Here is a 26,953-nt window from a genome sequence, read left to right on the forward strand (position 1 = left end):
ACTAGGTCCAACCAATTTAAAAATATTTAACTTACGTTAGCAATCTGTTCCTTTTAAAGAGGATTTTAAGTGTTGATTGGCATTAATCATACTAGCTGGGAGATTCAAGGCTGCAATGAAGATTATTACTGTATGCAGATTCCAGATTATAGTAATATTTTTCTCTAATAAACACAGATGACCAAGGGTAATCTGGAATGATTGCTAATTCTCGAAGTCCAGTTTCTTGCTATCTTTGGCAGGTGTATTGCAGCGCCCCATGGAACCTGATTCATAAACAGCTCTTTGAGGGCTGTTGAGCAGTTACAGATGTGTTGCAGGGGAGTGCTTTTGTTGTCACATTTGTGTTCAGATGTGTTGCAGGAAAGAGCAGACTAATCAAATGACCAAAGATGTGAAAGCCTGCCTCTTAGAGCCTGTATTAGTGTGGTATATAAGTATTGCCTTATTCAGTCTGTAAATTGTTATAAAAAAATGAAGCACAAGTTCAAAGCCTGACATGTTTTGTTATGCAGTCAGTTTTATCAGCAGATGCAGCATTGCAATTTCATGGCTCCTTTTTTGGGAGAAGACATTCTTGTACTGCATTGGAGGAAGAATAAATTCCTGATTAAAATCTCAGTCTCAAAGAAATGACTGTTATTTGAGAAAAAACTGAAAGCTTCAGGAGCCAGTGAAGTGATCTTAGCAGGCTTTGAGCAATGTGAGTGCAGTAAAGATGGAGGCCTTTTTCTTGCTCTTATTCTCAATTCTGCGTGGGTATCACAGGCTCTGATAAGCTTAATTGACATAGGCTATCCTTTTTCTTAATAATTAACAAGCAAGTCCTTCCCAGATTAAACTTTAGTCTGAATAGTACTGTACTGGATAACCATTGTGCAGCTTTTGGCTTTTCTTCTCACTCTCTCCCTAGAGGTATAACAGCATGAAAAAATTCCCATGCTTTATTTTAGTAATGCAGTGTTTTGGTGGATTTGTTTTAACTTAGGTATTGTTTAAGCTAGTTGAGCCAGGTGAAAAAACCGCATTTTACTCACAGTATTTTTGATAGTCTTTGTTCCTGCAGGAGTTTCTTTCCCAATCTTCCTTAAGCCCTGAACAAATCTTTCTCTCATGCGACAGAATCTCTGGGCTTGCCCATCAGTACAGTCAGACTTGTAGAGGGTCTGGCCCCAAGCCTCTTAGCACCTATAGCAGCCTTTAAATATGTAAAAGAGAGAATGAAATTCTATGTTCACAGTTTTCCATTAGTACAGCAAGGAAAAAAGAATTGTTGCAGCATAAGAGACTTAAGTTAAGCATCAGTCAGGTGCTTAGATATGGGATGGGGTTGCCTGAAAAGACTACAGGATCTCTTTCAACTCTAGATTTTTGAGGACAGGCTAAACAAATATCTGTTGGGATTAATATTTCTGCAAATTAACTAGGTATATGGACAGATGGAATACATAAGTTTTAGAGATCCCTGTATTCTGTAATTAAGGTTTGAAGACTGAAGGCTTGAATGCTGAGGCACTTAATGGAGGAAACAGAAGGATGGGTCTGATAAACTCAAAGGGACCTCAGCTGCCAGAGGGATGTGCAACAAGACAGCATCAAACAAGCAGTCTGCCCAAGGCCACAGACACGGGTCTGGAGAGCAGCCTAGCAGGTCCCTGCTAGTCTATGAGTGGTGCGAGCTCCTTGATTTTGGATTCTTTCACAATGCCTGCTATTACTTGCACATAGATGCACACAGAGGCATGCATGGATGGTTATAATAGAACATGGATATGGTCTATTCCTAGTCTGTTGCAATTAGGAAGAGGTTATTTGAAAATGGTTGGCATTATGGCTAAGTGTGTGAAAATAAAGATTTATTGCTGTTGTAAAAAGATAGGCTTAGAAGACTTTTTTGATGTAAGTATCTGTTTTTTATTCTTTCTTTTCTAGTATAAATATGAATTTTAATGTAAATAATCTCCAAACATTAACTTATAATGTAATATATAGATTTAAAAGCAATGAAAAACCCACCACTCAGCAGGAGTAAGTTCAACATGAACTGTGAAACCTTTTAAAATTCTCCTTACTCTTTTAAAATTTTTTTTAATGGTCTTTACTTGACCCTTCAGACCTGTGTCTGAAAATGTAGTGGTAGAATCACAAACTTGGAATTTTTGCTACATTTTATTTGCTATTTTGTGCTATCCTTTGTTCAAAGAAAAACTACTGTAGTCACAGGGGAGTTTTTGACTGTTGATTTAAAAGGTTCCCTATGCTATTTGTAATCATACTGTTAAGCTGGAACTTTAGAAAAAGGGAGAGAATTCATCCATTATACTTGTCAAAGACAACTGCATAATATAATAATATAATAATATAATATAATATAAAGGATCTGTGAAATAAGAGCAGTAAAATAGGTTTGTGTGGTTCTGTTTTTATTTTCATGCTGGTAGAATAGCAGTGGTCTTACTAATGGTACCTAGTTTGTGCTGCCTACAGTGAACAGTACTCACAAACTGCAGAGCTTGACAAGCTGAATCCATGAAAGAACAGGGATTTAAACTTCATACAATTTTCAACTACAGCAGAGAAATCAAGAAACCTTGAATATGTTCCCCAAAATTATGCAGAATGGAAATTAATGTTAGTCTAGGAGGATCCATTTAGAATTATTTTGACTTCCCCTTTCCATAGTGCTTTCAGAAATTGCTGCCATAAGATTTCCTGGTATTTAAGCATCTGTTGCAGCTGCCTTTTTTCCTCCCACACCCACTCCTCCTTGTGGTACTCTGTAGATTTTATATTGATTTGGCCTTCAAACTTTAAGCAGGTTGAGAGGTTTCTAGAGGCATGTTGTGGCTTCCAACACACCACCCTTCAGTGAAATATCTCCTGCTGTCTCTGTGAGTACTGCCCCAGCCTCAAAGGCTGATGCAATCCCTGCTGGCCCAGTGATCCCACTACTCTCTATAGCTGTTGTGCAGCTTGCATGGCAGCGTAATAAGATGAGAGTTACTCCATGGAGCAATAGCATGAAGTCTTTCACACGGTGTGATAGCTAGGATGTTTGTGCTTCAAATTTATCCAGAGTAACTTAAAATTAGTCCCAGTGTGTAGAATGGCAACAGTTAGCCTGATTTGGGAGGGAAAAGAGCCCTGTGTTTGTGAGCCCTGCTGGGTCACATCCCCTGCTACTAGGGACTAGAAAATGAGCTCAGACTCTTTTTTGGTTTGCTGGTTATGGGAGTAGCTTTGCTGCCTTGCTGCCATGGTGATACATTCAGCATCAAAGAGTTTCTGCAAATACATTTGCAGTACTTCAAAAACAATGCAGTACTGCATGAGACAGTGGTCATCCTAACAGCAGTCTGAAGTGTCCTGATGAAGAAATGTCATACAGCAGTGTCCCAGACCTGAATACCTATTTTTCTTCAGCACTTCTTAGTTTTTGTTGCTAGTAGTGTGAGGCAATGAGAATGTTTAATAATTTTCTCCTAAGTTCCACTGTGCAGCCTTAGTTCTGGACACCCAGGTGCAGTAGCTTACAATTCTTTTCAAATGTTGTCATTAGTCTACCTATCAGCAGGAAGAATAACAACAATAAACCTTTCCAAATTTATTTCTTTCATGGGTTGGCTTTGTTATGGCTGAAGAACATTTTCTTATGATGCATTCTGGTAATTTTTTAGTTAATATAATAGAAATACTGATTTAAACATATATTGGAAATGTATAAAATTGTCTAATATGCATTATATTTAAAATAGGCTTATAACCTGAACCATAGATTTGGTGTTACTGTTAAAGGCTACATTTGTCACTAAATTTCAGATGAGTTTTTCCTGTTTGTCTGAAGAAATTGTTTGCTGTGTTTTGTATTTTCACAGACTGAAATAAAATTTTTATATCTGATTTATTCTGAAAGAAACATGGGAATGTTTCTCCTGAGAAGTGCACTAGTTGGAAAGTATTGGAATTTTTTTTAATTAAAAAAAATGTTAGACCTTTTCTTTAGGTGTATGGGAAAATGTTCTTATTACTCTGAAACTTACTGCCTCTTAAACAAAATATCAGGAACAGTGGAAATACTGTGAAATTTGCTATCAGCTGCAAGCATGATGTTGTTTCCTTTCCCTTACATTTTTTATGCTTTCCCACTTTCCCATTCCTTTATGAGGCCTTTTCCTCCATGTGACAAAGTAATTATAAAGCAATAATGAAAATTAAGAAAATTACTATCGCAACAGGAGTTAGACATTGACGTTTTTATGTATGGATGTGGTCTTGTTTAAATTTACTTCAGTAGGAAAATGCACAGTACTTGAACATTTGGTTTCAGAATAGAATGTACTGTACATTTATGCAGGTATGTAAATTACATGTCAAGCAACTGTCTTCAGGAGGTTTCACATTTATCTAGGGCACTACCAGGTGCATCTGATTGATTACTGCAAGATTTCATAAAGTAGTGCTATGCCATGTTTTAATATTTAATCTGAGATGTGGAAGGCATTACCTGTCGTACTGAGCAACAGTTTCCCATTGTTTCCTTGAATCCCATTTATCATCTGTTAATCTGTGTTCATTATATTATAGATACTGTGGGGCAAGGACTTCCCAAAGTGTCTGAGTGGCTATGACAGTCATAGTGACAATGGCAGGTACTTTTTCTAGCAGTAGAAAAAAAAGACTTTGTTCTTAAGTCTTCTTGCAATGACATGTTTTGTTTCAACCAAATACAACAAAACTTGGTTTCAAAGTGTGTACTTTACCTGTGAGCCACAATCAGAAAATACGTAGTTAATGTAGGAGTCATTATTTTAATGCATAATGCTTTCCTTGGGGTACAAACAGAAAGCAGTTTAAATTATGAATATTATTTGTGAGATGAATCATTAAACAGTGTCTCAGAGATTTAAAATATATCTCAAGGTGATACATGAAAGACAGTTTTGAGAGTGTTTACATCTTGAGGTGTGTTTCATGTTGACAGCTATTGCAGTTATGTCTTCAAAGAAATTTAGATTTTATGTAAAAGTTTCAGAGTCTCAAGTCACTGACGAGAATGTGTTCATGCCATTAAAATTTTTTTAATCTTAATCTCTTTCAGTCCCAGCAAAAATGCATTGTGATCTTTGCACTGGTATGCTGCTTTGCAATTCTGGTTGCACTGATATTTTCGGCAGTGGATATTATGGGAGAAGATGAGGATGGACTCTCAGAAAAGAACTGTCAAAATAACTGTCGGTAAGAGGTAACAAACAAAACTTCTCTTTTGGGGTGGAAAGGAAATATGTATATTATATAAGGGCATGAAGTAATTGCCATGGTCCTGTGGTGTCATTGGGAAGAGCAGCTAACACAGGAAGAAATGGTTTCTTATTTTGAATTTCTGGTTTTGGAGGTTAGTTTAACTAAGTAAAGCACATTTTTTGAAGTTATTTTGGATGGTGCGTTTTGAGCAAGACCCTTGTGTTAGATGAATGATTTTGTAAGCCTCAGCCAAAGCCCATTAAGTTTCAGTAATTGAGTACTGATCACAGGGGATCACATTGCTTCCAATTCTTTCATGTCTATTTCTCATCAAGACCCTCCCTCCCTCCGTTCTTTCCTTTTCTCCCTTCCTTTTCTCCCTTCCCTTCTTTCCTTGCCTCAGAAAGGTCACTAATGCATTTTGACCTAAGATTGCTGTCCCTTCTGTGTAGGGGGAGCTTTTCTATTTCCTGTTTGATGCATTCCTGTTATAGACGCAGTGACTTACCTGTGAACTGTAAAGGAAATTAGTGATATGATCAGAAAGATGAGTGTTGACAGTGTTGCATTAACATTTGCCTCAGACACCTGCCATGGTTGTATGTGTGTTTTAACTTTTGGTTCTGTTAGTTTTAAGTAGGTGATTAGTTTTTTGGGCCTTTCATTTCCAGGCTGTGAATCTCATTTTGTTGTTCCTCACTGTCATCTTCCTCCATTAATTAGTTCATTAGTGATGACCAGTGCTTTTCCTGGGTCATATTGTCCCAGGGCCTCTTCTGTTCACCAAGGTGACGTAAAAATAATTTGTAGGCTTCATTCCTAGTTGTATTCTGGTTGAGTTTTTATCAAGACTTTTGATTTTATACAGAGCACCCTCTCTGATCCACTGTGTGAAAAAACCCATTGTTGTTAAATAACTTCACAGAAGTCCTTTCTAATCTTATAATGGAATTGCTGGAGTGGGAGGGACCTCTGGGCATCCTCCAGTCCATGACCCCACTCAGAACAGTCAGCTCCAGCAGGTTGCTCAGGCATGTGCACAGTCATGCTCTGTGTAGCTCCAAGGATGGACTCCACAGCCTTTCTGGACAGCTTGTTCCACTGTTTTGCAGAACCTACCTGCCAGTGGCTGGGTATACAGTGGGTAGAAGCTAATTGACATTTGCATTTTAGAATAATTTAATGAAAAAATAATGTTTCTTTGAGCCTTTGATCCTTATTTCTGTTGTTCTTTGTTCATTTTGTGTGAAGACTCTTTTCGGACAGTACATTTTTATGCTGTACCTGTTATATTGCAGACAGCACTAATTCAGAATCCAGAAAATTTTGTGGCTTTTCCAGTTATAATGGTTTTTTTTTTTAAGATTGTTTGCATGCTGCTTAAGAAACAAAAAAACCCAACCAAACAAACAAAAAAAACAAACAAACCAAGAGGATTTGTTAAATCTGTATCTCCTTCCAAATGGAATATACTTGCAGCATCAGGTAGCTTTATCCTGAAACCAACTGTCCATCTGGCACTTTTTGCCATAACTGTTTTTACATTTCGTTTTGTTCACTTCATTGTACTCCTACAGGTCTGGGCAGGCTTCTGATATCTTCTCTGAATTTTCTAGAGTTCAGCTAGCTTTCCTTTCACCATCGAAGTCTTAAGTGTCTTTCACTGTGAGGTGTTGCCTTCCAAAATTTTTGAAGATACTGCATGTGTCACCTCTACACCCACTGTCTCCATGTGTGAATCTTTGACAGAACTAGGTCAGATGAGGGGAAAGTCTTTCTGCTCACTGGCTTCAGTGTGCTGCACACGATTTCACCACAGTCAGAAACTACTGCACCATGTTTCCTCTTAGTTGTATCAACTAATGGTTCCCATTCTGTTCTGGGTAGCTGTGTAGGCCTAACCAAGGAAGGGCTTCACGTTCTTCACCTTTTATTCTTCAAAGAAGAAAAAAATCAGAGTAGAAGTGATACACAGTACTGACCAAAATGGGGATATTAATTTTTTTTTCATGTGAGAGATTGATTTCTTCTGTCTCTGTATGGGTTACAGAACTCTGTCTTTCCAAAGAATGCTTACCTTTGCTCAGTGTTCTCTTGGTTCACATGTGTCAGTCTTGTCCCCTCCTGGATTGTGTTAGAGGAACCTGAGACTAAATTCAGCACCTTGACTTAAACATAAGAGTCAATTAAACTGCTCTGTGTTTACAGGGATAAAAGTGAACCTAGACCCCAGCTCTGTTTTAAAGTGCCTTTCACAGAGTGATTCAAGTGTGTGATCTAGCTAATAATGCCTGAACCAGGAGGCAAATAAATGCTGTGCATATAAACTGCCTAAACCAGTTCTAATAACAGTATCCAAGTGCTGGCAGCTGCTACCTGCTAACATTGAGTCTCTCTCTTCATGATGAAATTGGGGTCCTTTATGTGTTAAATACATCACAGAGTTAGCTGAAGTGTCACAAATCAATTGCTACCAATGGCATATATTTAGTACTTGGGATAAATAAGACAAGAGTTGCTGAATTCTTACATTTCTTCTGTGTGAATACTCTCCCCGACATTCAGGAAGAGGTGCTTACATTGGCAAGATGTGCTGAGACAGAATGGTAATAGATGATTTTTAAATGTTTTTCTAATGAAATGTTTGTCAAATATAAGTTTATATGTATGAACCTATAATTCTCTTTTTGCTTTTAACTGATTGAATTTGTGAAGAATGTTGATGGGAAAGGATGCTGTGGATTTGAGAAGAACTTTGCTGATGGTTTTTAATAGCTGTTTTCTTTGGAAAATTTCATTTCTGTGTTTCTTATTTTAAAGGAAAAAACCACCTGAAATAGAAAAATTCTCTGGCTAGAAAGTTTTGGAACGTGTGTGAAAAAATAGAATTCTTAAGAGAGAGAAATCGAACATAAGAATAAGAGTTTTTAGAATCTAGAGCTTTTTTAAGTGGTGTTTTCCAGTACAGCTTACATCTCTCTTTGTTGTTGTGATTGGATTGTTCAGGAACACAAATGCAGCTTTTCTGATCTGCTTGTAATTCATCATGAGGCTCCTCTTCTGTAAATCATTCCTTTAGCTCTTATTATTTGTGGAATACTTACTGCATATGTTCCCAAAATGACCTTACTCTTTATTGATGTATTTATTTCCCTTGGGGACTTTGTAACAAAAATAAGTCAGGGAATGGGAAATCAGACTTTTTTACATATCTTCTCTGATTATTGGAGGGATTGATGCTACCCATCCTATTAAAAGGAATGTCAACAGATTGAATTTAAAGGAAAAAAGTAGCAGTGACTGTGAAAAGTTGAGGCTTTCCAGTTGGTGCTTTGGTACGTGATGGAAATTATTCTCTTGAGACATCCACAGTAATGTTGTTTGGCAGCCCTGATGGATGAGACTGGTTAAGAGGATATGCTTAGCAGTCTGGGAATTTTGCCTGTCTTGCTGTGGGTCCATTAGACACTGAATCTATAAGATTAGATTATTTTAATTTGAAAATAGTACATTGTAATAGCTGATCTATTGTGAATAGATCTTGGCTAGCCTCTGATGTAACTCTCTGTCAGTTAAGACTTACTTGACTTTGCTGGAATTGGCTGATAAACTCTAAAAATGACAATTTAGGAAACAAGAAATTACAACTATCAAGAGATTGTCTCTGCTATCCAAACTATTTGAACCAAGGTTGTTTTGATTTACTAATGGTAACTTGAGCTGTTCAAGGCTCAACTTGAGCCTCTTCTTTTGCTTGTTGGTGCTGATAGCCACGCTAGGGATACTACAGATTTTGCACATGCCCTTAGTTATCCTTGTCTCACTGGCTTTTCCAGTATCCATTGAAGCAGTGGTAGCAGTTTGGCATAGCTCCTAACTCTGGCTATGGGTTTGGCCATGTCTCTTGAGAGGGACTACAAAACAAGGTGGAAAGGGAAGCAATGGTAGCTACTTTCCATACTTACCGAGCTAAAACTAAAACTGCTGTGATATTTTTTTTAATACTGCCCTTTCTCTGATGATAATTGGAAAGATTTTCTTGCTTTCTCTTTGTGTGTGTTTTCAAGGCAGATTCTGTCTTGCATTCTGTTCCAGTGATGCTGTTTTGATAATTTCTCTTCTCCTCAGAATCATATATAATGGAGAGACTCTTTCTTTTCTGTTTGGATTTGTGTTGGAAGAATTTGCTGCTGTTTATGACAGGAGTAGTAAAGCTTATTTAGTTCACTTCTTGATTGTAGGGACGCTTTAACCTGTGCTGCCTATAATAAGTAGGCAATGATATCTGAGCAGTGTTTGTGATTTCTTTAGACATTTTTTGGATTGTTTGGGATAAGGATTGGTATCCTGGAGAGGAGCTGAATCTTCCTGCTGACAAAGCTTTAGAATATACCTTGCTGTTGCTGAACACTGAATTTAAGAGATTAAATCTAGTTGTATACAATAATTACTTATATTGAACAATTACTGTGTGTTGCATGCATTGCTTTCAATTTCAGTAGATGATTATTCTCTGGTTGTGAAAGAGGACCCACAATTGATTTTTTTCTATTGCTTTATAAATCTTTCAACTACTCTGCTAATTCACTAGGTAGGGTTTTGCTGCACTATTAAGTAAGCATACTGCAGCACATGCTTACATTCATTTACCTTGGAAGTGCTTTGCCCCTAGTTTATTGTGGAGGAGATTTTCTCTGTGCTGCGTGGGTTCTGAATATAGCAGGGTTTATATTGACTTGTTTCTATTTAATAAACAAATGATGACAAGCATAATAGTTAAATGTCTAAACAGAACAAGATGCTCAGATTTTGAAAAGCCTGTTAAAGAGCAACTGAAGATTTCTATTTACAAAACTACTTCACTTGGCATAAAAATGCTTTCTGTCAACATGATGGACTAAAGCATCAAGTCTACCCTCAGTCAGTTTGCAGACAGCACCAATTTGAGCAGGAGTATTGATCTTCTGGAGGGTAGGAAGGCTCTGCAGAGGAATCTGGAGAGGCTGTATTATTAATGGGCCAAGGCCAAAGGTATGAAGTTCACTAAGGCAAAGTGCTGGGTCCTGCCCTTGGGTCACAACAAGCCCTTGCAGCACTACAGGCTGGGGCAGAGTGGCTGGGAAGCTGCCCAGCAGAAAAGGACCTGGGAGTGCTGACTGACAGCGACTGAGCATCAGCCAGTGTCTGCCCAGGGGCCAAGAAGGCCGATGGCATCCTGGCCCGTACCAGCAGTGGTGTGGCCAGCAGGACTGGACAGGGATTGTCCCATTACTCGGCACAGGTGAGGCCTCACCTTGAATCCAATGCTCAGTTCTGGGCCCCTCACTGCAAAAAGGACATTGAGGTGCTGGAACCTGTCCAAAAAGGGCAACAGAGCTGGTGAAGGTCTGGAGCACAAGTCTTGTGAGGAATGGCTGAGGGAGCTGGGGTTGCTTAGTCTGGAGAACAGGAGTCTCAGGGCTGACCTTATTGCTCTCTTCAGCCACCTGAAACAGGCTATAGCCAGGTCAGGGTCAGTCTCTTCTCCCACATGGCAAGTGGTAAAGGAAATGGCTTCAGGTTGTATCAGGGGAGGTTGAGTTGGGATACTAAAAATTATTTCTTCACTGAAAGGGTTATGAAGTATTGAAACAAGTTGCTTGGGAAAGTAGTAGAATCATCACCCCAGAGGTATCTAAAAATATATATAGATATGGGACTCAGGGACATGGTTTAGTGAAGAACAGGGTGATGCTGGATTAGTGGTAGGACTTAGTGATTTTAGGATCTTTTTCCAACTTTAACTATTCTAGGGTGACTGTTTTCTTCTTGATTTCTGGTGATATAGAGAATGAACTATAAAACCTCCTATTTTTTCAGATGATCTCTGTTTGTAGTAATTTTTATTTTTGCATCCAAAGAAGGAATACTCCTTCAATTGAAGTTTCTTGGCTTAGCACTGCAGAGGCCTGATGTATCTCCTGCAAAGTACATTCAACATCTGAAGCCAGGGAGGGGCTAATTCACTAATTCAACTTGCACAAGATGTTCTACATGTCCTACCTTTTATTTTTCATTTTTTGAAATGCATTTAAATGGAAAGGGTAATGTATTAACAGTACAGTAACTGTACTGGTACACTTACTCAATACCTGTACAGAGTACAATTTTTTTCCTGTGTATTGACACAAAATACAAAAAGCAAAGGATAATGTTTTTTGTTTTGCATTTATTTTCAGCTATAGAGAGTGTCTTCACAAATAAAAAATGAGTGACAAAACTCATAATCTGTTTAGATCTTTTTCTTTCTGCCTTACTCCCAGTAAATAGTTCATTGTTAGTTACATCATATCAAATAGGTCTGGGCTTCCACTCATTTATTTAAATATACAAACCTATTATTTTTCCTACTCTTTGTTCTGTTAAATCTAATTATTTTCTGTGGAGTTTAGGACAGAAGGCTTTAGAGTCTCCGTAAGGCAACTTTTCCTGCCATGATACATGTTGTTTAGGATGAAAAATAGAGATTGACATGTTTTGTGTTCTTGGAAGTTACCTTTTAAAGTACGTGTTTATTTCTGCTTTTATGACTTACAATTTGTGAATTGATATCAGAGAAAATGTTCCAAGCTAATAGAAATCAAATGCCAATTACTTTAAGGTTCCTAGATAATGCAGGTGGATAAAAGAGCAATTCATGTATTAGAGTATCCTATCTGCTCTGTAGTTTGCTGGAGCTTCTCTGTGATTAAATCTTTTTGTTTTCTCTTTTTTTCCCCTCTCTTTCTCCCTTCTCAACTCAATTTGTTATTTTTCTCTTTTCACCTTAACATCTTCAGAAGACTGAAATTTCTTCATCTGAGCAGAACTCAAAAGATTTCTGAGGTAATTTTCTATACCAGATTGTAAGGTTATACTAAACAGAGTTATTAAATTTAAAATTACTGGTCATTCTTAGGATCTTGAAAATTGATTTATGAGATTTCAGAGAGGTTTTAATTCTGCCTGGTGAGAATAGCCACCCAGCTGAATAAAGCTCCCTGATAAATTGTTCTTCCTTTTGCTTGTGGGAAAGGCATTAAAAGTAGCTAAAAATTATAGTAGAGTCTGTCTGCATTCATGCTCCATTTCAGGGTGACTTGTTCGTTCATCCAGAGCTGACTTTGCATCAGATCCTAGCAAGCACCTGTTCCAGTGATACCATTTATTTTTAATTGCTTCTCCACCCTCAGAGCAGTATATGAAAAAGATACTTATTATCCTGTCAAATTACATTAGATGTATTTTGCAGCTAATCCTAGGATAGCGCTGTGAGTATCCTCTGGGCTAACACGATTTGATACTCCTCAGGAGTGCAAGTGCATGGTGCTGGATGATTTCTGTGACCTGCTGAGTAGGTGGCTGAGCCTGCCTTTCTGAGCATCCGGTCAGTTTTGCGCTTAGGAGTTTGGTGCCTGCTGAAGCCCAAAGCCTTTTGCAAGGCTGGAGGGTCTGGTGGGCTTGAGCTGACTCGCCTGTTCAGCCACGTGCAGCTCACCTTGCTCTGGTGGCCCTGAGGTTGCACCCCGAGGGCAGCGGCTCCTGGCGTTAATGCCCTGCTGGGAGGCATCAGGGAGAGCTGGTGGTTGGGATTTGTTAGGGCTGGTTTTTCCAGATGCTCTTTACATGTACAGGAAGACATCTTTTGGTGAGATGTTTGGGGTTTTTCTTTGTTATTCTGAAGATTTTCTTCCTGGTTTATTTTCCTCTGAATACGTGGGTGAAATCTGGGTGAAGCCAGAGTCATCTCTCAGTTGTCTCTGATAGGGTGTCCATATGTCCACATCTCTCTAGTTGGTCAAAGCATCATTGTGAGTAACACTTCAGATACAGATTGCTCTTGCATGTTGGTCAAGATGACCATCACCTGTGTTAAACAAGAAAGTATGAGTTTGCTTCCTTTATTCAACTTACCCACATCCAATTGTCTTGACCAAGGGTAAAAAATACACTGGAGAAATGTTTCATTAGCATTAGTTTTTTTTTTTTTTTTCATTTTATGTTTTGGGGTTTTTTTTTCCCCCCATAATTAATTTGCTTCCTGTCAACCAGACTGAAAAAAAAAATAGTAACACACAAAACCAGCTTTGGCATGTGCCAGATGCAGATCTGTCATTTATTCTCTATTTAATGACCAGTCCTTTCCAGATAAGATTATTTCAAAATTATTATACCACTGAGAGTTCTTATGACTGACAGCAGCACAGTGTGGTAGGTTTAAAACTGATTTCTTTACATACTAAGTGTTGAAATGGCTCTTCTGAGAACCAACCGTGAATTGCATGCCTTCTGACATGAGGGGGAGGATTCATCTTACCTCAGACTAAACTTTTGATGGATATTTGATAGTACATTGGAAGTGCTGGTTTTGACTTTTCACACTAGATCTGATTGTAAGTCTTGGAATAAGTATGTGAAACTCATATATATGATCACAAATGGTCTCTGATATCTTCTGTCAGTTTGGAAGGTATAGAGTTAATTGATTTTCACTGATTTATCAAAATGTTTCTTTAAAGAACCTCTTGGGGAAATAAAGTGATTTTTAAAAATTTTCTTTCTTGTAATTTATGAAATAGCTCCTCAAGTTAGTTGGGCTTGAATAAGAATAATTTTTAGAACTCCTCCACTGGCTGAGTATTGGAGAAAAATGCACTTTTACCAGTATTTTAGCAAAATATGAATATGCATAAGCTTCATTACTGATCATGACAGTTAAGACAAGATGAATGTGTCACCAGTATCAAGCAGGAAGCCATAATTTGGATTTTGTTCAAACACTGTCAGAAACCCTAGTCCTTTGATCAGCCAGTTTTGGGTCACTTGTATCAGGTTGGCAGTGCATGTTTTACAGTTCATTGCAGATGCTGGTGGAGAGCATGGTTCAATAAATGCGTTAGAGGGTACTTGAGGTGATGTATTTGGTCCAGTGGAGACTGAAGTGCTGGACTAGTGGAAGTGTCTCCTCAATGACACAGCCAGTGCCAGTGGGACAGCGACAGAATGCAAGGGCTGCCCCATCCGCTGTGTTTCATAAATGCACGTGAGCCACCTCAAAGATATCCCCATACACCTTCCGGTTTTGGGCCAAGACAGGCTGCCAAAACTGGAGGCAATCCATCACTACAGCAGCTTTGGGGAATGGTGTGGGAAAGCAGTAGATATGTAACCGCTGTATGACAACAATCTATTATTTTCCCTAGTGGCACATCTGTTTTCATGTGAGAAGACTTCTTCAGGACTGACTAGAGAGGAGAAAACAGTGAATTTTTCAATTTGATCTTGAGAAGAGTCACGAAAATACCTAAAATGGGTGGCCAACTGATTCTGTGTCAGAGGTTCTGGTCTGGCCATGTACACATGGTAGAATTTCCAGAGAAAAATGTGCTTCTGATATTTGAAGGGGGGGGAGGGGAGGGGGGGGAGGCGCTATGTCTTCATGCCTTTTTTGAGAGTCTGGATTTTTCTATTAAAATGTATTCCATAGGGTAAATACCAATAAGTTAGTTAATGCTTTCTATTAAGACTTAAAGAGATGTTTGGTTTTGGTTTTGTTTGTTTGTTTTTTTCCTTTAGTGTTCTTAAAACACTGCTTTATCAATGTAGATAGCTTGTGTCTGTTAGGGGAAGAGGTTCCTGACTTTGTTCATCTTGGCCAGAAATGTACCCATCCATTTTTCTTTTCTCCCCCCAGTTTTAACAAGTTTTAAAGATGCAACAAGTTTTAAAGATGCATTTTTAATCAGATGCAATTCTAGATGGACCTAACCTAATTACTATTAAAAAAAAACCAAAAACAAACAATCCCCACAACCAAAATAAAAATTAAACAAACAACACAAAAGAGGAATACAAATAGATACCACATAAAGCCATCTGACAGTAGTTAAACCTATCTTAGTACTCCTAAGGTGTCCTGGAACATTTCCATAGATTTTTGCCTCTGTAATTTGAGCACTGCAGTGTCCTTTGGGAATGGATACTTGAGGTACTTAATTTTTTTCATCTGTGGATTTTTATTACTGTTCCTACCTTGACTATATCTGCTGAATTTGCAGTGCTGATTTCAAATAGTTGCTGACTAAAGTTTTTACCTTCAATTTTACTTTGTTGTTTTGCAAAGCAGTTTTGTTTGTTCTTGCTGTGCAAGAAGGACATTAATTAAGTTTAGGGTATTGTTGGATTGTGTAAATGCCAACATCATAGAATATAATTTAATTTCTATTTTGAATAAGAGAGTTCTTACTTTAAAAATTCTCATTCAATTATTAACACCATAAAATCATGCTTATTTATAAGAAAAATAATATTTTGATTCTTGATTGGTTTCTACAACCATAAGCTAACACATTTATCCATTCCAAGTTATAACAAGATAATCAGGGCCTTTTAGAAAGATGCATGGGCCAAAAGAAAAAGAGTAACAATCAAATTCCCACTTCTTATGTATTGGTATGTGATTTTTCAGTCCAAATTAATGTTGCTGTTTAAAATTACCAAGTGTCCATATACTGACAACATAAATGCTGTTATTTTTAAAAAAAAAAAAGGCCTAGTTTTGCCTGTAATAATTTGGCATATTCAAGCCTTATAAAAAGGTTTAATGTGAACATAGTCATAAACTAAATGTAGAAATAAAATAAAAACATCTGGTTAAGTAATTAATGTGTATGAGAGGGACTATTTATACAATATTTGTTGTTCTTCTGAGAGGCTTTTTAAAGTTGTTATGTTAGGATATTTTAGTGTTTTACAGATGGGTGAACAGTGAATGGGCTGCTGCTTAAAAGAGCTAAATAGGCATAACAGCTGATGAGGGGCTTGTGTGGCTGCTATATGGCTTTGTACAGGGCTGACTAAATACCTCAGCTGTTGAGTTTTACATAATTTGAAAGTCATGGTAATGGTATTTACTCAAAACTTAAACATGGTACAAACAGAGGAAAGAGTCTGAGATTTTTTTCAGGGACTAAACAGGTACCAAGTGAGCACTTAATGTTGTGCTGGGAAGTCTCAGCTCCTGATTACTGACTGATGGATATGCAGGGTGTTCCCTGAAGTGTGCAGCTAGGTTTCCTTAGCCATGTCAGGGGCAAGAATGGCTTCATCTGAGGAGGGCAGCGTTGCTGTCCTCATCTCTGTCAGGAAGGAAGCTGTGTGCTGGGGACTGGGGGCAGGGCTTCCCCAGCTGCCATTTAGCTGCATTGCCTGGAGTCAGGGGCAAACTGCTGTATGTTACTGTATTTGGAAGACTTTTTCTATAACATTTATAGATAATGAATCTTGAAAACATCAGTTTAGAATTAAGAATGTACGAACAAATAAAATGTTAGAAAACAAACTTGGTAGTACAAGGGTTTTTTTGTGTGTGAACTGAGGATATGTTAGAACTGTGGCATCAAACTGCAGATATTTAGAAGAACAGGAATAAAAACTAGGCCAGCCTTTCCATATTACTGATAAAGGGTCAGAAATCTAATGGCCAAAAAGAGATTAAATAAAATGAAAATTGGCCAGTCTTTTTCTCAAGCTAAGGAGAAGATGGGAAGAAGATGAGAAGAAGGGTAAAATATTGTGTTTGGTACTGAAAACTGGGGCTTTAAAAAAGTTATTGTTCTGATGGTGTCCTTGTCCTTTTGTGTCTAAAGATTAAACATGAACTTTTGAAAGATGTAGACAATGCAGTTGTGTGGGTTTTTGATAAGCATATCCTGGACATCTTCAATTGCAGTATGGTAGTGAACAGAGAAAACTAAATGATGTAGTGCCTCTTGGTTAATGGTATATATGGCATTCTAGATAATAAACAGACATGACAGATAGAGTTCTTATTCTAAATTCAACAGAATTGGGTCAATGTTTCTTTTTTTTTTTTAGTACAAGTTTTCCAAATGTACCTTATCTTTTTTCAGTTCAATTCACCTCAGATCTTCAGGATCCTCATGTTTTTGTAGTTTGTCCTTCAATGTAGCACCTTGCTGTCTACAGTGTGACAATGTGAGCTGCAGATCTGCTTTTTAAAAGGGTGAGGTTTTAATTTTTTTTTAAGCACTGAGTGATGTAGCACCTTGATGTTTTGAAAATGACAGAGGCACTGTGGCTGTCGCATAGGTAGGATACTGGCAAGCCTTAATGCAGGCATTCCTCTCATTAACATCAAACCTGAGAGGCAGGATGGATTTCAAGAATTTTCACATGTGTGTGGATGTTTTGAATAATGAATGGTGGTGTGTTAAATTGTTAATACTTTATCTACAAACTCTGACTTGAAGTAGTTCATCTTACTGCTTGTGTGTACTTCATTTTTCATGGCTTACACACTGATTAAATCTTGTCATGCGATAATGATGTTTCCTTGTTGCTTTCTCATTTCTTGAGCATTTTAAAATTCATTTTCCTTCCCCTTGAAGACATCTGTAACTTGTTTTCCTTTTCTCCTTCTTTACCTTGTTATTTGGGTTTGGCTTTGTGAGATTCTGATGGTGCTTGCTCTTCCCTTGGGCTTTTCATTACAGGCCTCTTTGTGGTCTTTCCCTATCCCCCAGTGCCTTAGAAAGTGGCATAAACTCCACTCCTTGGAACGTTTTCAGACTCCTTCCCACACACATGCGTGTTCCCTGCCTAGATGAGCTATCTTGAGTCTATATTTGGAGACTGAGAGTGTCTGGAGGATACATCTGTGTTGGCCACAGTGCTGCAAATCTTAAATGAATTCACAGTTTTAAGTGTTATGTTAAGACAAGAATTTGGCTAATTAGGTTTAGTGTAATTATTAGAAGACTGTGTCATAGGATAGTTAATCCAGTGAATATGCTTATGTAATGCCAGTTTTATTAGACTTGAAATCAAAATATATCAGCTCTTTTTACACCTGAGAAGAATTCTATTTTGTGACAGCAATTAGTAGGCTTTTATAAGGTGTTCTGACTGAAACAAGGCAGACACTTCTTGGGCTGGCCAAGGAATGTTTTTTGGGGTGAAATGTGTAGGATTAGTGTTTAACTAAGAGACACTGTGAAGATGTGCTATTCTGCTTTAAGCAGAGGGAAGTGTGATTAACCCCCTACTTAGACTTGGATTCCTGAACTTAATTCACACTTTGAAACTGGGCATCCAGATGCTGGGTAACTCCCCTGTGGAATGGCAGCTCTTGTGGCTCGGTGTGAAGCTCTTCCAGAGAGATTCCATGTGCTGATTAGTGCCTGGCATTGCTGCCCCCTCTCACTCTGCCCCTCACTCAAACATTTAAGTAACGTCCTTTGAAGAAGCACCTTTAAATCAGCCACACTGCTGTCCCCATCCCCAGGAGAAACTTGGAACCTGTGGGTCTCTGATTTTGCACTTGCTTGCAGTAGTTACTGGGATCTGTGACTTAAACCCCATATATTAGATGTAGTTTATGGGAGTTGAAGTTGCAATTGGCTGTTTTTGTTCTTTGATGAGTTCCTATAGAAAGCTGCTTATTTTGTTAAGAGCAAGAAAAAAAAGTAAGGATTTTAATGTTCCTTGCTACACATAACCCATGGATCAGGAAGGGCCTTTGTTTTGGTACACTCATTGGAAGTGAAAGGTGCTGTTTGAATTTTCTGTGGAGTGTGAAGATTGGTCAGGTCAGCTGGTTTCTCCTGCCTCAGCACCCTCAGGCATTTGTCTCTCAGCAGTCTGCCATAAGAATCTGCTGACCAGCTCTCAATTCTCCCCACAGCTGCAAAACCCATTAAAATGTTGTAGTGCTGACAGGCAGAAATGCTGTAAAAATGCAAATTTTATTGTGCTGAAGGGCAAGATGCCAAGAAATTCTTTTCAAAATGTTTCACTGCTGCATAAGGATTTAGTGTAGTTGATACAGCTGGAATGCTAAGTTTAAGCAATGGGAGGGAAGCTTTTACCATTAGTAAGTTCACTAGTATTTTGCATCTTCAGTCACCTGAGGACTTTGCAAAGAGTTTGCTTGATGTCCTTTTTTTTTCTAGTTCTATTTTTAAAGAGAAAATAATGGGCTAAGAAGTGATGTTCTGCTCTGTTGGTGCACTACTCTGAAGGACTGCTTCCTAGGCTCACAAATGGCACTTGAGGTCACCTCCCTGGGCTCTGTAGAAGAGCCCAGGATAGAAGGATCTGCTGTGTTTTAGCATATATTTTAGTTATTTGTACCCACTGATGCTCTGTAGAGCAGTGACCAAGTCAAATGCAGACAGTGGTGCCCATGACTCAGTCAGTAAAGTACTGGAGCCAAGGATGTTATTTTTTCTTTAAAAGCAAGATACTTTAACTAAAATAATTATGTCTTCTGTTGCAAAAGGAGTGGTGAGTGCTTTGTGCAGATTTTAGAAAAGGCAATGACAGATCAGAAAATTTTAAAATTATTTTTCCTTCATGTCTCATCTGAAACAATCAACAGCTGTGTAACAGTTGACTATCAAGACTGTTTCAATGGTTGTTATTTTCTTCCCTTAACCACGGTTTAAAAAAAGGGAGGAGCTGATGATATTTCTGCTTTTTCTCACTGTGGTAATGTACTTTATATTGAAACAATACAATAATTTCCTCTTCTGCTAGTCCTCCTTTGCCCTGAATGAGCTGTTCAGGCATAATGTGCATGATGAATTTTCTCTGAAGTGCAGTCATCTGCATTGATGTGCTGTATCTGTGTTGCTGTATTTATGTTGCTGAATTTCATCTTAGCTCTCAGTTTTACATCAGACAATACATAACAAGGACAGGTAGGATTTGGAAAGGGCTGCTTTGCAGTTCAGCAACTTACTTTTCTGAAGATTGTTGCTACCACCTTCAGAATGCTTTACACAAGTGTAAATAATAAGCCAAAATAATGTCTTTTCTGCATACTTTCTTATAACACTACTGAGGTGCATACTAAGTGTTTAATGAGCATTTCTTGATTAGCAATATCAAGAAACAGGAGCTCTTTGTAGTGAAGTTTCTGTAGTGATCTCAACAGTACACAAATATGGGATTAATATGTATACATCAGTATTGTCTAATTTTAATCTGAGTAGTCAGGAAAGGGGCATACAAGATTCTCACAGGTAACTTAGAAAAATCTGGGTCACATAGAGCTGTCTGCAATGTTCCACGCACAGTGTGGAAGTCCCATTGATATGAGCAAAATATGAAGAAAGTAGAAAAAAATTATACCCTCCCATAGGGGGATTAAACTGAAAAATGTTAAATGTGGGATGTTTAACACTGTTTGAGAAGCCCAGTGGTGTTGGTATAAATGTACCCTGAAGGTGTGCACAAATTACAAAAGAGTAGGTTAGCCTTTTTTGATCTCAGCAACCACAGGCTTGCTTATTTTTTTGTAATACTTTGGTAATCAAAGATCTACCAGCTGAATAATCTGTTGTTTGTTTATCCTTAAGTTTATCTGAGAAACCATATTGCAAGATAGAGGAATTATCAGTGGGTCTGATTGAAGTTTAATTAGCTGTCTTAGGGTATTCAAGTTGTATGCATTATCTTCATTGTCAATAATAAAAACAAAAACTCTTTAAGTTTTCCCTACTTATATTGACCTAGTGCTATTATGTGCACCAATTCTAAGAATGAGTTAGTTGTAGATTCTTTACAAGAAACTTAGATTTTAGTTGTTTCTATGATATCTTTCATCTGGAAGTAAACTGGAACTACTATGTCTAGAGCCTTAACTCATAAATTATGATTTTACTGTTATAACCAAGATGAGTTTATTTTAAAAAATACTAAAGATAATAAAAGCATTTAATGAAATTTAAAGACTTAGCTACAAACAACAAAATGGTGTGCTTTTAGTTTCTTTGGGAGGCACATAGGTGCAGTGTTTAAACAGTAACAAAAATCAGAGTAAACATCCATTTTCTAAATGCAGCCTTTTATTTGGAACTAATTCACTTCATACAGGAAGTAAATTTTCCTCATAACAATCTTTGTTTTTGTTGCATCTTCTCTTTTCCTCTCCTTTGCTCTCCAGATCGAGCAATCCATCATGATGATGGCATGTACCTTTTTTTCCCATCTTCCAGGTTTCAGGTAATTTCATCCTTTGAACTCATACTGTTGCTAATAATGTGACAATGAAGAGGGACATTTGTTTGACATATTCAAGCTTAATGGACTCCCAATGTGTCTTGCCATCTAGCGAGGCAAGAATGCTGATTGGCCTTTTATTAATAATGACTCTAATGTGAGATACTCTTCCTACACATAAGTGACAAATTAGGAATAAAAAATAGCTGGAGTTAGAGTGGAGAAACAACTAACCTTTGGTTATTGTTCCTCAGTCCTCAGGAAATATTCTGTGTTAGGCTTTGTTCAAGGTCAAAAGCAGTAGCAAAGCATTGAGCTCCCCTATTCATCTTTCTTTTTTACAATGAGGTGTGTTGTAAATATCATTCTACAGTTTAGTGCCTATGTTTTAGAAAGCTAATATTAAAAGGTCATCACATTGCATGCACGGTGGCCAGCCTGGAAATTGTGCAGAATACCTGATTACATGAAATGTAGCTAAATAAAAAATACCTAACTCTGTATCAGAAAGAGAAGAAGATAAAGAAAGGACCTTTGCTTATTTTCTGAGGAACAAATTCTCAGCAGGGATTTTTTTACTATTATAATTCATTAAAAATCCGAGAAGGCTCTTTTCTGTTGGGTAAGCAGCTCAAGTTAAGTGTTCTAAAAGCAAAGAACTGCTCACCTCACTCTGGCTTGGTGTGATGTTGGGCCCATACTGGTATTAGATGAAAGTAGTTAGGATAGTAATCAATGAGAGCAGAGCACAGAGACGGAGTAACTGAATCCTTTATCACATTGCTAATAATGAGGCAGTCATGGTTGTTTATGTCCCTGTTGAGCCTTTAAATTTTACTGCCAGGCAATTTTCTTCTTTGGGAAACTGTAGCTACCTCTTTCCTAGAGTACTTCTCACAGCTCCCCTCTGTCAGATCCCATGGTAGGAAAGGAGTGTGAATGTAGGAAAATGTGCTGTGTCCACTGCTCACACCAGCAATGAGCTGGGGCACCTTGCCTCCAGCTCCACCCTTTGGGTGCTTATTTTTTGTCTCTTGAGTCTCTCCACTGGAGTACTGCTAATTATCTGAATTTGGAATTACCATGTTTGAATGCAGTAACTCCTGGGTTGTAAGTTGAAAATACTGCTGCAAGTCTGTACTGGAGTAAAGAGTTTCTGCTTGGTTTCTCATTTGAAGAGAGAGTCTACATCACAAACTACTTCCAAATTAGTCCAAGACACCTATATTACCAAGTGTTTTCATTGTTTGAAGAGTTAATCTCTTAAATTTACTTCTTCTCCCTGCATCCCCAAATTTACCTTATTTCAAATACTTTGCAGGTTTTTGTGTGTTTTTTTAAATTAATATGAGTGAAATTAATATTTTTAATAACAGCATTCTTCACATTAAGACTAAAATTCAGTTTAATTTAGGATTTATTTAATATGCAAAGCATTTGTAGTAAATTCAGCACTACTTGGAAGTCTGTATTTTGGCATGGCACTAAAGTAGTTCAATAATAACTCAAATTTTCCTATTTCATTAATTATTCAATGGGTTTTTAAAAACATATCCCATTTGCAGTGAAAAAGAACCAATTTGAGATAATAAAATAGAAAGCATTTTCAAGCTGCTGAAACTTTACTCTGCATTTGAAGACAAAAGTGGGAAAAGTGATTTTCACTATAGATGCGGCTATTTTGTGTATGACTACTAACTAGCAGCAAAAAGCCTCTGCTAATGCTTAGCAATATCTTCCTGAAAAATTGCAGTAATTTTCTTTTATTCATGTGTGTTCATTCATGATTTTGTTGCTTCTTGTTCTACAGTAAAGTCCAAATTCCAGGTAGTTAATAATTCAGCCATTCAGTTTTTGGGGTTTGTACAAGAAGGTGCATTGTGTATGCGGTTTCTGGATTTGGGTCTTGATAGTTTTTGATAGAAAAATGTCTTTTGATGTCTTCTACCTACAGCAATTTTTTTTAAATTAAATCTTCACTGAATGCTTGGAAGCGAAGGCACCGAAAAACCCTAGGTCAGTCAGTCAACCAAGTACAGTTCAGTACAGTCTTGATGTGTCACCAACACAGAATTAAACTATTAAACTGATAAAAGGTCGCCATTTTAATCTGTACAGAGCTGGTTGTTTTTTGAGGGATGGCACATGTTGGGGAGATATTCAGCATTGACTATTATGTCAGGAAGGCTTCATAGTTTATTTTGTTGTTGATAGAGGCTTGTTTGTCTGGTTTTTTACGACAACTATTTTTCTAATCCTCATTTTAACTGCTTGTTGTCTTTTAGCTATCTGATGTGTACTAGAAAGCTTGCAAACTTGTTTGATTTTCATACAGTCCCACCCTCATGGGACAGTCTATGTGCCGAGGAGAAAACATCAATGCATATTTTTGGCTTTCATATGCTTTGAAGCTGAAGTAATTTCTTTTTCATGAGATCATTCTGTTATGGCTCACTGATATACTTCATAACAACAATGTAATTATAAGTTATGTGGCTGTTGCTTCTTGGTTTTAGTAGCTGAAATGACAAAATATAATAATGAGTAAATTTTTCATTTTCCCATATTTTAACAAAGATGGATTTACACTTAGCAATGTGATTTGCATATATTCCAGTTCAGACTCTCTTGGGCTGAAAACTTGGCTAAAACTTCCCTCTATATTGTGCAAAATATGTTGTTATTTTAATTAGCTAACATATTACTTCTTTCATCAAAGCTCTCCAAATTACAATTGCAATGCTATTATTAAATACAGAATTAAAATTCGGCAATAATGAAGGAGCTAAGGAAGAACCATCTAGAAGGACATCTAGAAGATATATAGAGTTCATAAATGTAGAATAGTATTATAAGCTTTAGTTGATACTGAAAACTACTATTCCATATCAGGAGCAGGGGAATAATACATTAAAATGTAAAAACAAATTACATTTTAAAAACCAAACTAAAACTCTTTATAATTTTTTTCATTTAATTATAATTTGCCACAAGCACTGCACTTGGGTTCTGTTACTTAATTTTTTCTAGATTAAATGTCATATTTTTTTAAATCCAATCACAACCTACAATATTTGGAATTAATTTGATTAAAATATATAAAATCCTTCTTTAGCCTCCATCATGAGGCCTACAGAATATCTTGCTAAGCATGCTACATTTTGTTTGAAACAAAGACTAGAATTATTGAGATTTCTTTTATATAGCAAAGTTATTTTTAAACTGTCTTTTCACTGTTTTATTCTGCTGTTCCCAGGTCTTGTAGTATTATGCTACACTCTTAAGTTTTATCTTTGACACAGCACAGGTGTGTTGTTCCTGCTTTGGAGTATCATTAGAGGTTTATTTATTGGAATCTGAGCAACTTTAGGGATGTTCAGTGTCCATGCCAAGCTGTGCTCAGCTATGCACAGCTAAAAGACCCAACACCACTTTCATGCTACTATTTCATGCTAATTGACTATCTATATTTTTTTTTTTTACTGGAGTCTGTTTGCTACTGAAAGACTACTGCATTTTTTAAAGTATTTTTAGACAAAATGTACCCCACTGTGTCATATTGTTCACAGTGCTACTGTCTTGAGTCTGCATCTCATATTTCTCTGCTTTCATTGACACTGTGGAGTGGAGAGTAACAGGAGTAAGCCAAATCCATTTCCAAGTGTCACCAACTAAAAGGTTGGTCCTAAACTTGAAAGCTTTGAATGTACCATGGCAATTGGGAATGCACCTCTGGCTTCTTATGCATTCTGCATGTGGGATTTTTGGAGGAGTGAAAGGGTGTTGAGAGTGTTTGATTCAGATCTGTCCTGCTTGCCCAGCTGTTTGTTTTAGTAACCTTAATTAGAATTTATAATTTTTTTAGTTTTATTTATCTTATCGAATAGACATACTTACATGGTGACCTTCTTTTGAGTTTCATATTTACTTTAACTTTTTTCTTCCAGGGATCAAAGTAGTTTCTCAAAGATTTAGTTATTTTCCAGACATGCAATTTGTAGACTGATAGCTATTTTTTGTAAGGTGTCAAAAAAAATCCTTTCTGTTATAAATAGGCTTGTGGTAAAAATTGTATTTTTCTGATTGTATTTGAGCTAGTGGCAAATAAAACAGTGATTTTATTAATCTAATAATAATTTGAAGCTAGATAGAAGAAAAAAAATATAAAGAGTATAAAATAAGAACAATTTAAATTGCTTATATCTGTTCTCTAAGTGACATTAATGATTGTGTTATTTTCCAAGTGCATTTTTTGCCCAGGATGGATTTGTAGAATGAACTTTCAAAACCTGGATAATCAAATAAAGCAGTGAGAATTTGCCAACATAAACTTCTGAAACTGAGTTGGTGACTTAAAGTGTATTTGAGGTTCTGTCAGCCAAGACCTGGAGGATTAAGGAAAATTAGGAAAGGAAGTTATGTTGCAACATACTTGGGGAGAAAAGGCAAAACCATTATTTGGCAAAGAGATGTAACTTTATATTCAAAGGATTCTTTTATTAATGTTTTGTAAGGTAAATAAAGTATTGACAAGCATTCATCATAAAAATTGTGATTAATTGAGTCAGAATACAACTGATAGGAGGGGGAAAATAGGATAGAAACTGTCCAGATAAAGGAGTATTGTGAATTATTTATTGCTCATCTCTGCAGTACTCAGAACAAGGAAAACCCTAATTACCTAAGATTTGGTCATGATACTTTAAAACAAGTCAGTGGAATATTGTTATAAATTTCCCCAGGCACAAGAGTAAGTCCTGTCCTGAACAACTCTTTCAGCTAAATTAGAATATATTCTTTTCAGTATCGTTTTTTGAAGTTTTTACTCCTGTGGCCAAGATGTTTTTCACCATTTAATAATGCCAGAATGAGACCAGACAATATGCTGAGGTGGGTTGGCCTTGGCTAGATTCCAGGTGCCCACTGAGGCTACTTTATTGCTTGGCTCCTCAGCTGGGTGGGGCAGAGAGAATGTAACACTCATAGGTAAGATAAGGGCAGGGAGAGATCACTGTCTGGTTACTGGCATGGGCAAAACTGACCCTACTTGGGGGAATCAGTTTAATTTATCACGAATCAAATCAAAATAAGATAATGAGAAATAAACCCAAATTTTAAAAACACCTTTCCCCCATGCCTCCCTTCTTCTCAGGCTCACCTTCACTCCCAGGTTCTCTACCTCCTTCTTCCCAGTGCTGCTGTAGAATGGGAAAGCGCTGTGGCCAGCTGATCCCACGTTATCTTTGCCATTCATTCTTCCTCAAGGGGAGGACTCCTCACACTCTTCCCCTGCTCTAGTGTGGGTCCCTTGGGGTCGTAAGTCCTGCCAGCAAATCTGCTCCAGCATGGAGTTCCTCTTTCCTCAGGTCCACAGGTCATGCAAGGAGCCTGCTCCACAGGGTAACAGCCTCCTTCAGGCACATCCACCTGCTTTTTCCTAAGGTTCTCCTGCACCTAAGCTGTCCCCCTCTGTCGGAATCTGAGGTATTGATGATTCCAAGATTGTAGAAAGTCTCTGTGCCCCGTTGCCAAAGAAGAAGCGATAATTCGTCTGTGCTGGTTTCAAGGTTGTTTATTCTTGCTTATCTCTAACATGTTCTGCTGCCCTGCTGCAGGTCTGTCCTGCAGGGCAGTGTGTGGGTCTCTGCCCTCAGTGGGATGTTACAAA

At 37.5% G+C, this 26,953-nt stretch overlaps 1 protein-coding gene across 3 annotated transcripts in view; it reads left to right on the forward strand.

Annotated features, from left to right (window-relative positions):
• The window catches only part of PLD5 (phospholipase D family member 5), a 177,590-nt gene that overhangs the window by 65,748 nt on the left and 84,889 nt on the right, over positions 1-26,953 (forward strand). For 2 of the 3 annotated variants that reach the window (XM_021550467.3, XM_021550468.3), the window contains one exon: positions 5,099-5,235. In XM_021550467.3, coding sequence (XP_021406142.2) covers positions 5,099-5,235 — 137 coding nt within the window. Of the gene's footprint in view, positions 1-5,098; positions 5,243-26,953 lie in introns of all 3 variants that reach the window. The other variant, XM_021550469.3, reaches the window with a different exon arrangement.

The sequence above is a fragment of the Lonchura striata genome, chromosome 3 (assembly GCF_050655825.1).
Source record: "Lonchura striata isolate lonStrDom1 chromosome 3, ASM5065582v1, whole genome shotgun sequence".
In the NCBI taxonomy this organism is placed as follows: Eukaryota; Metazoa; Chordata; class Aves; order Passeriformes; family Estrildidae; genus Lonchura; species Lonchura striata.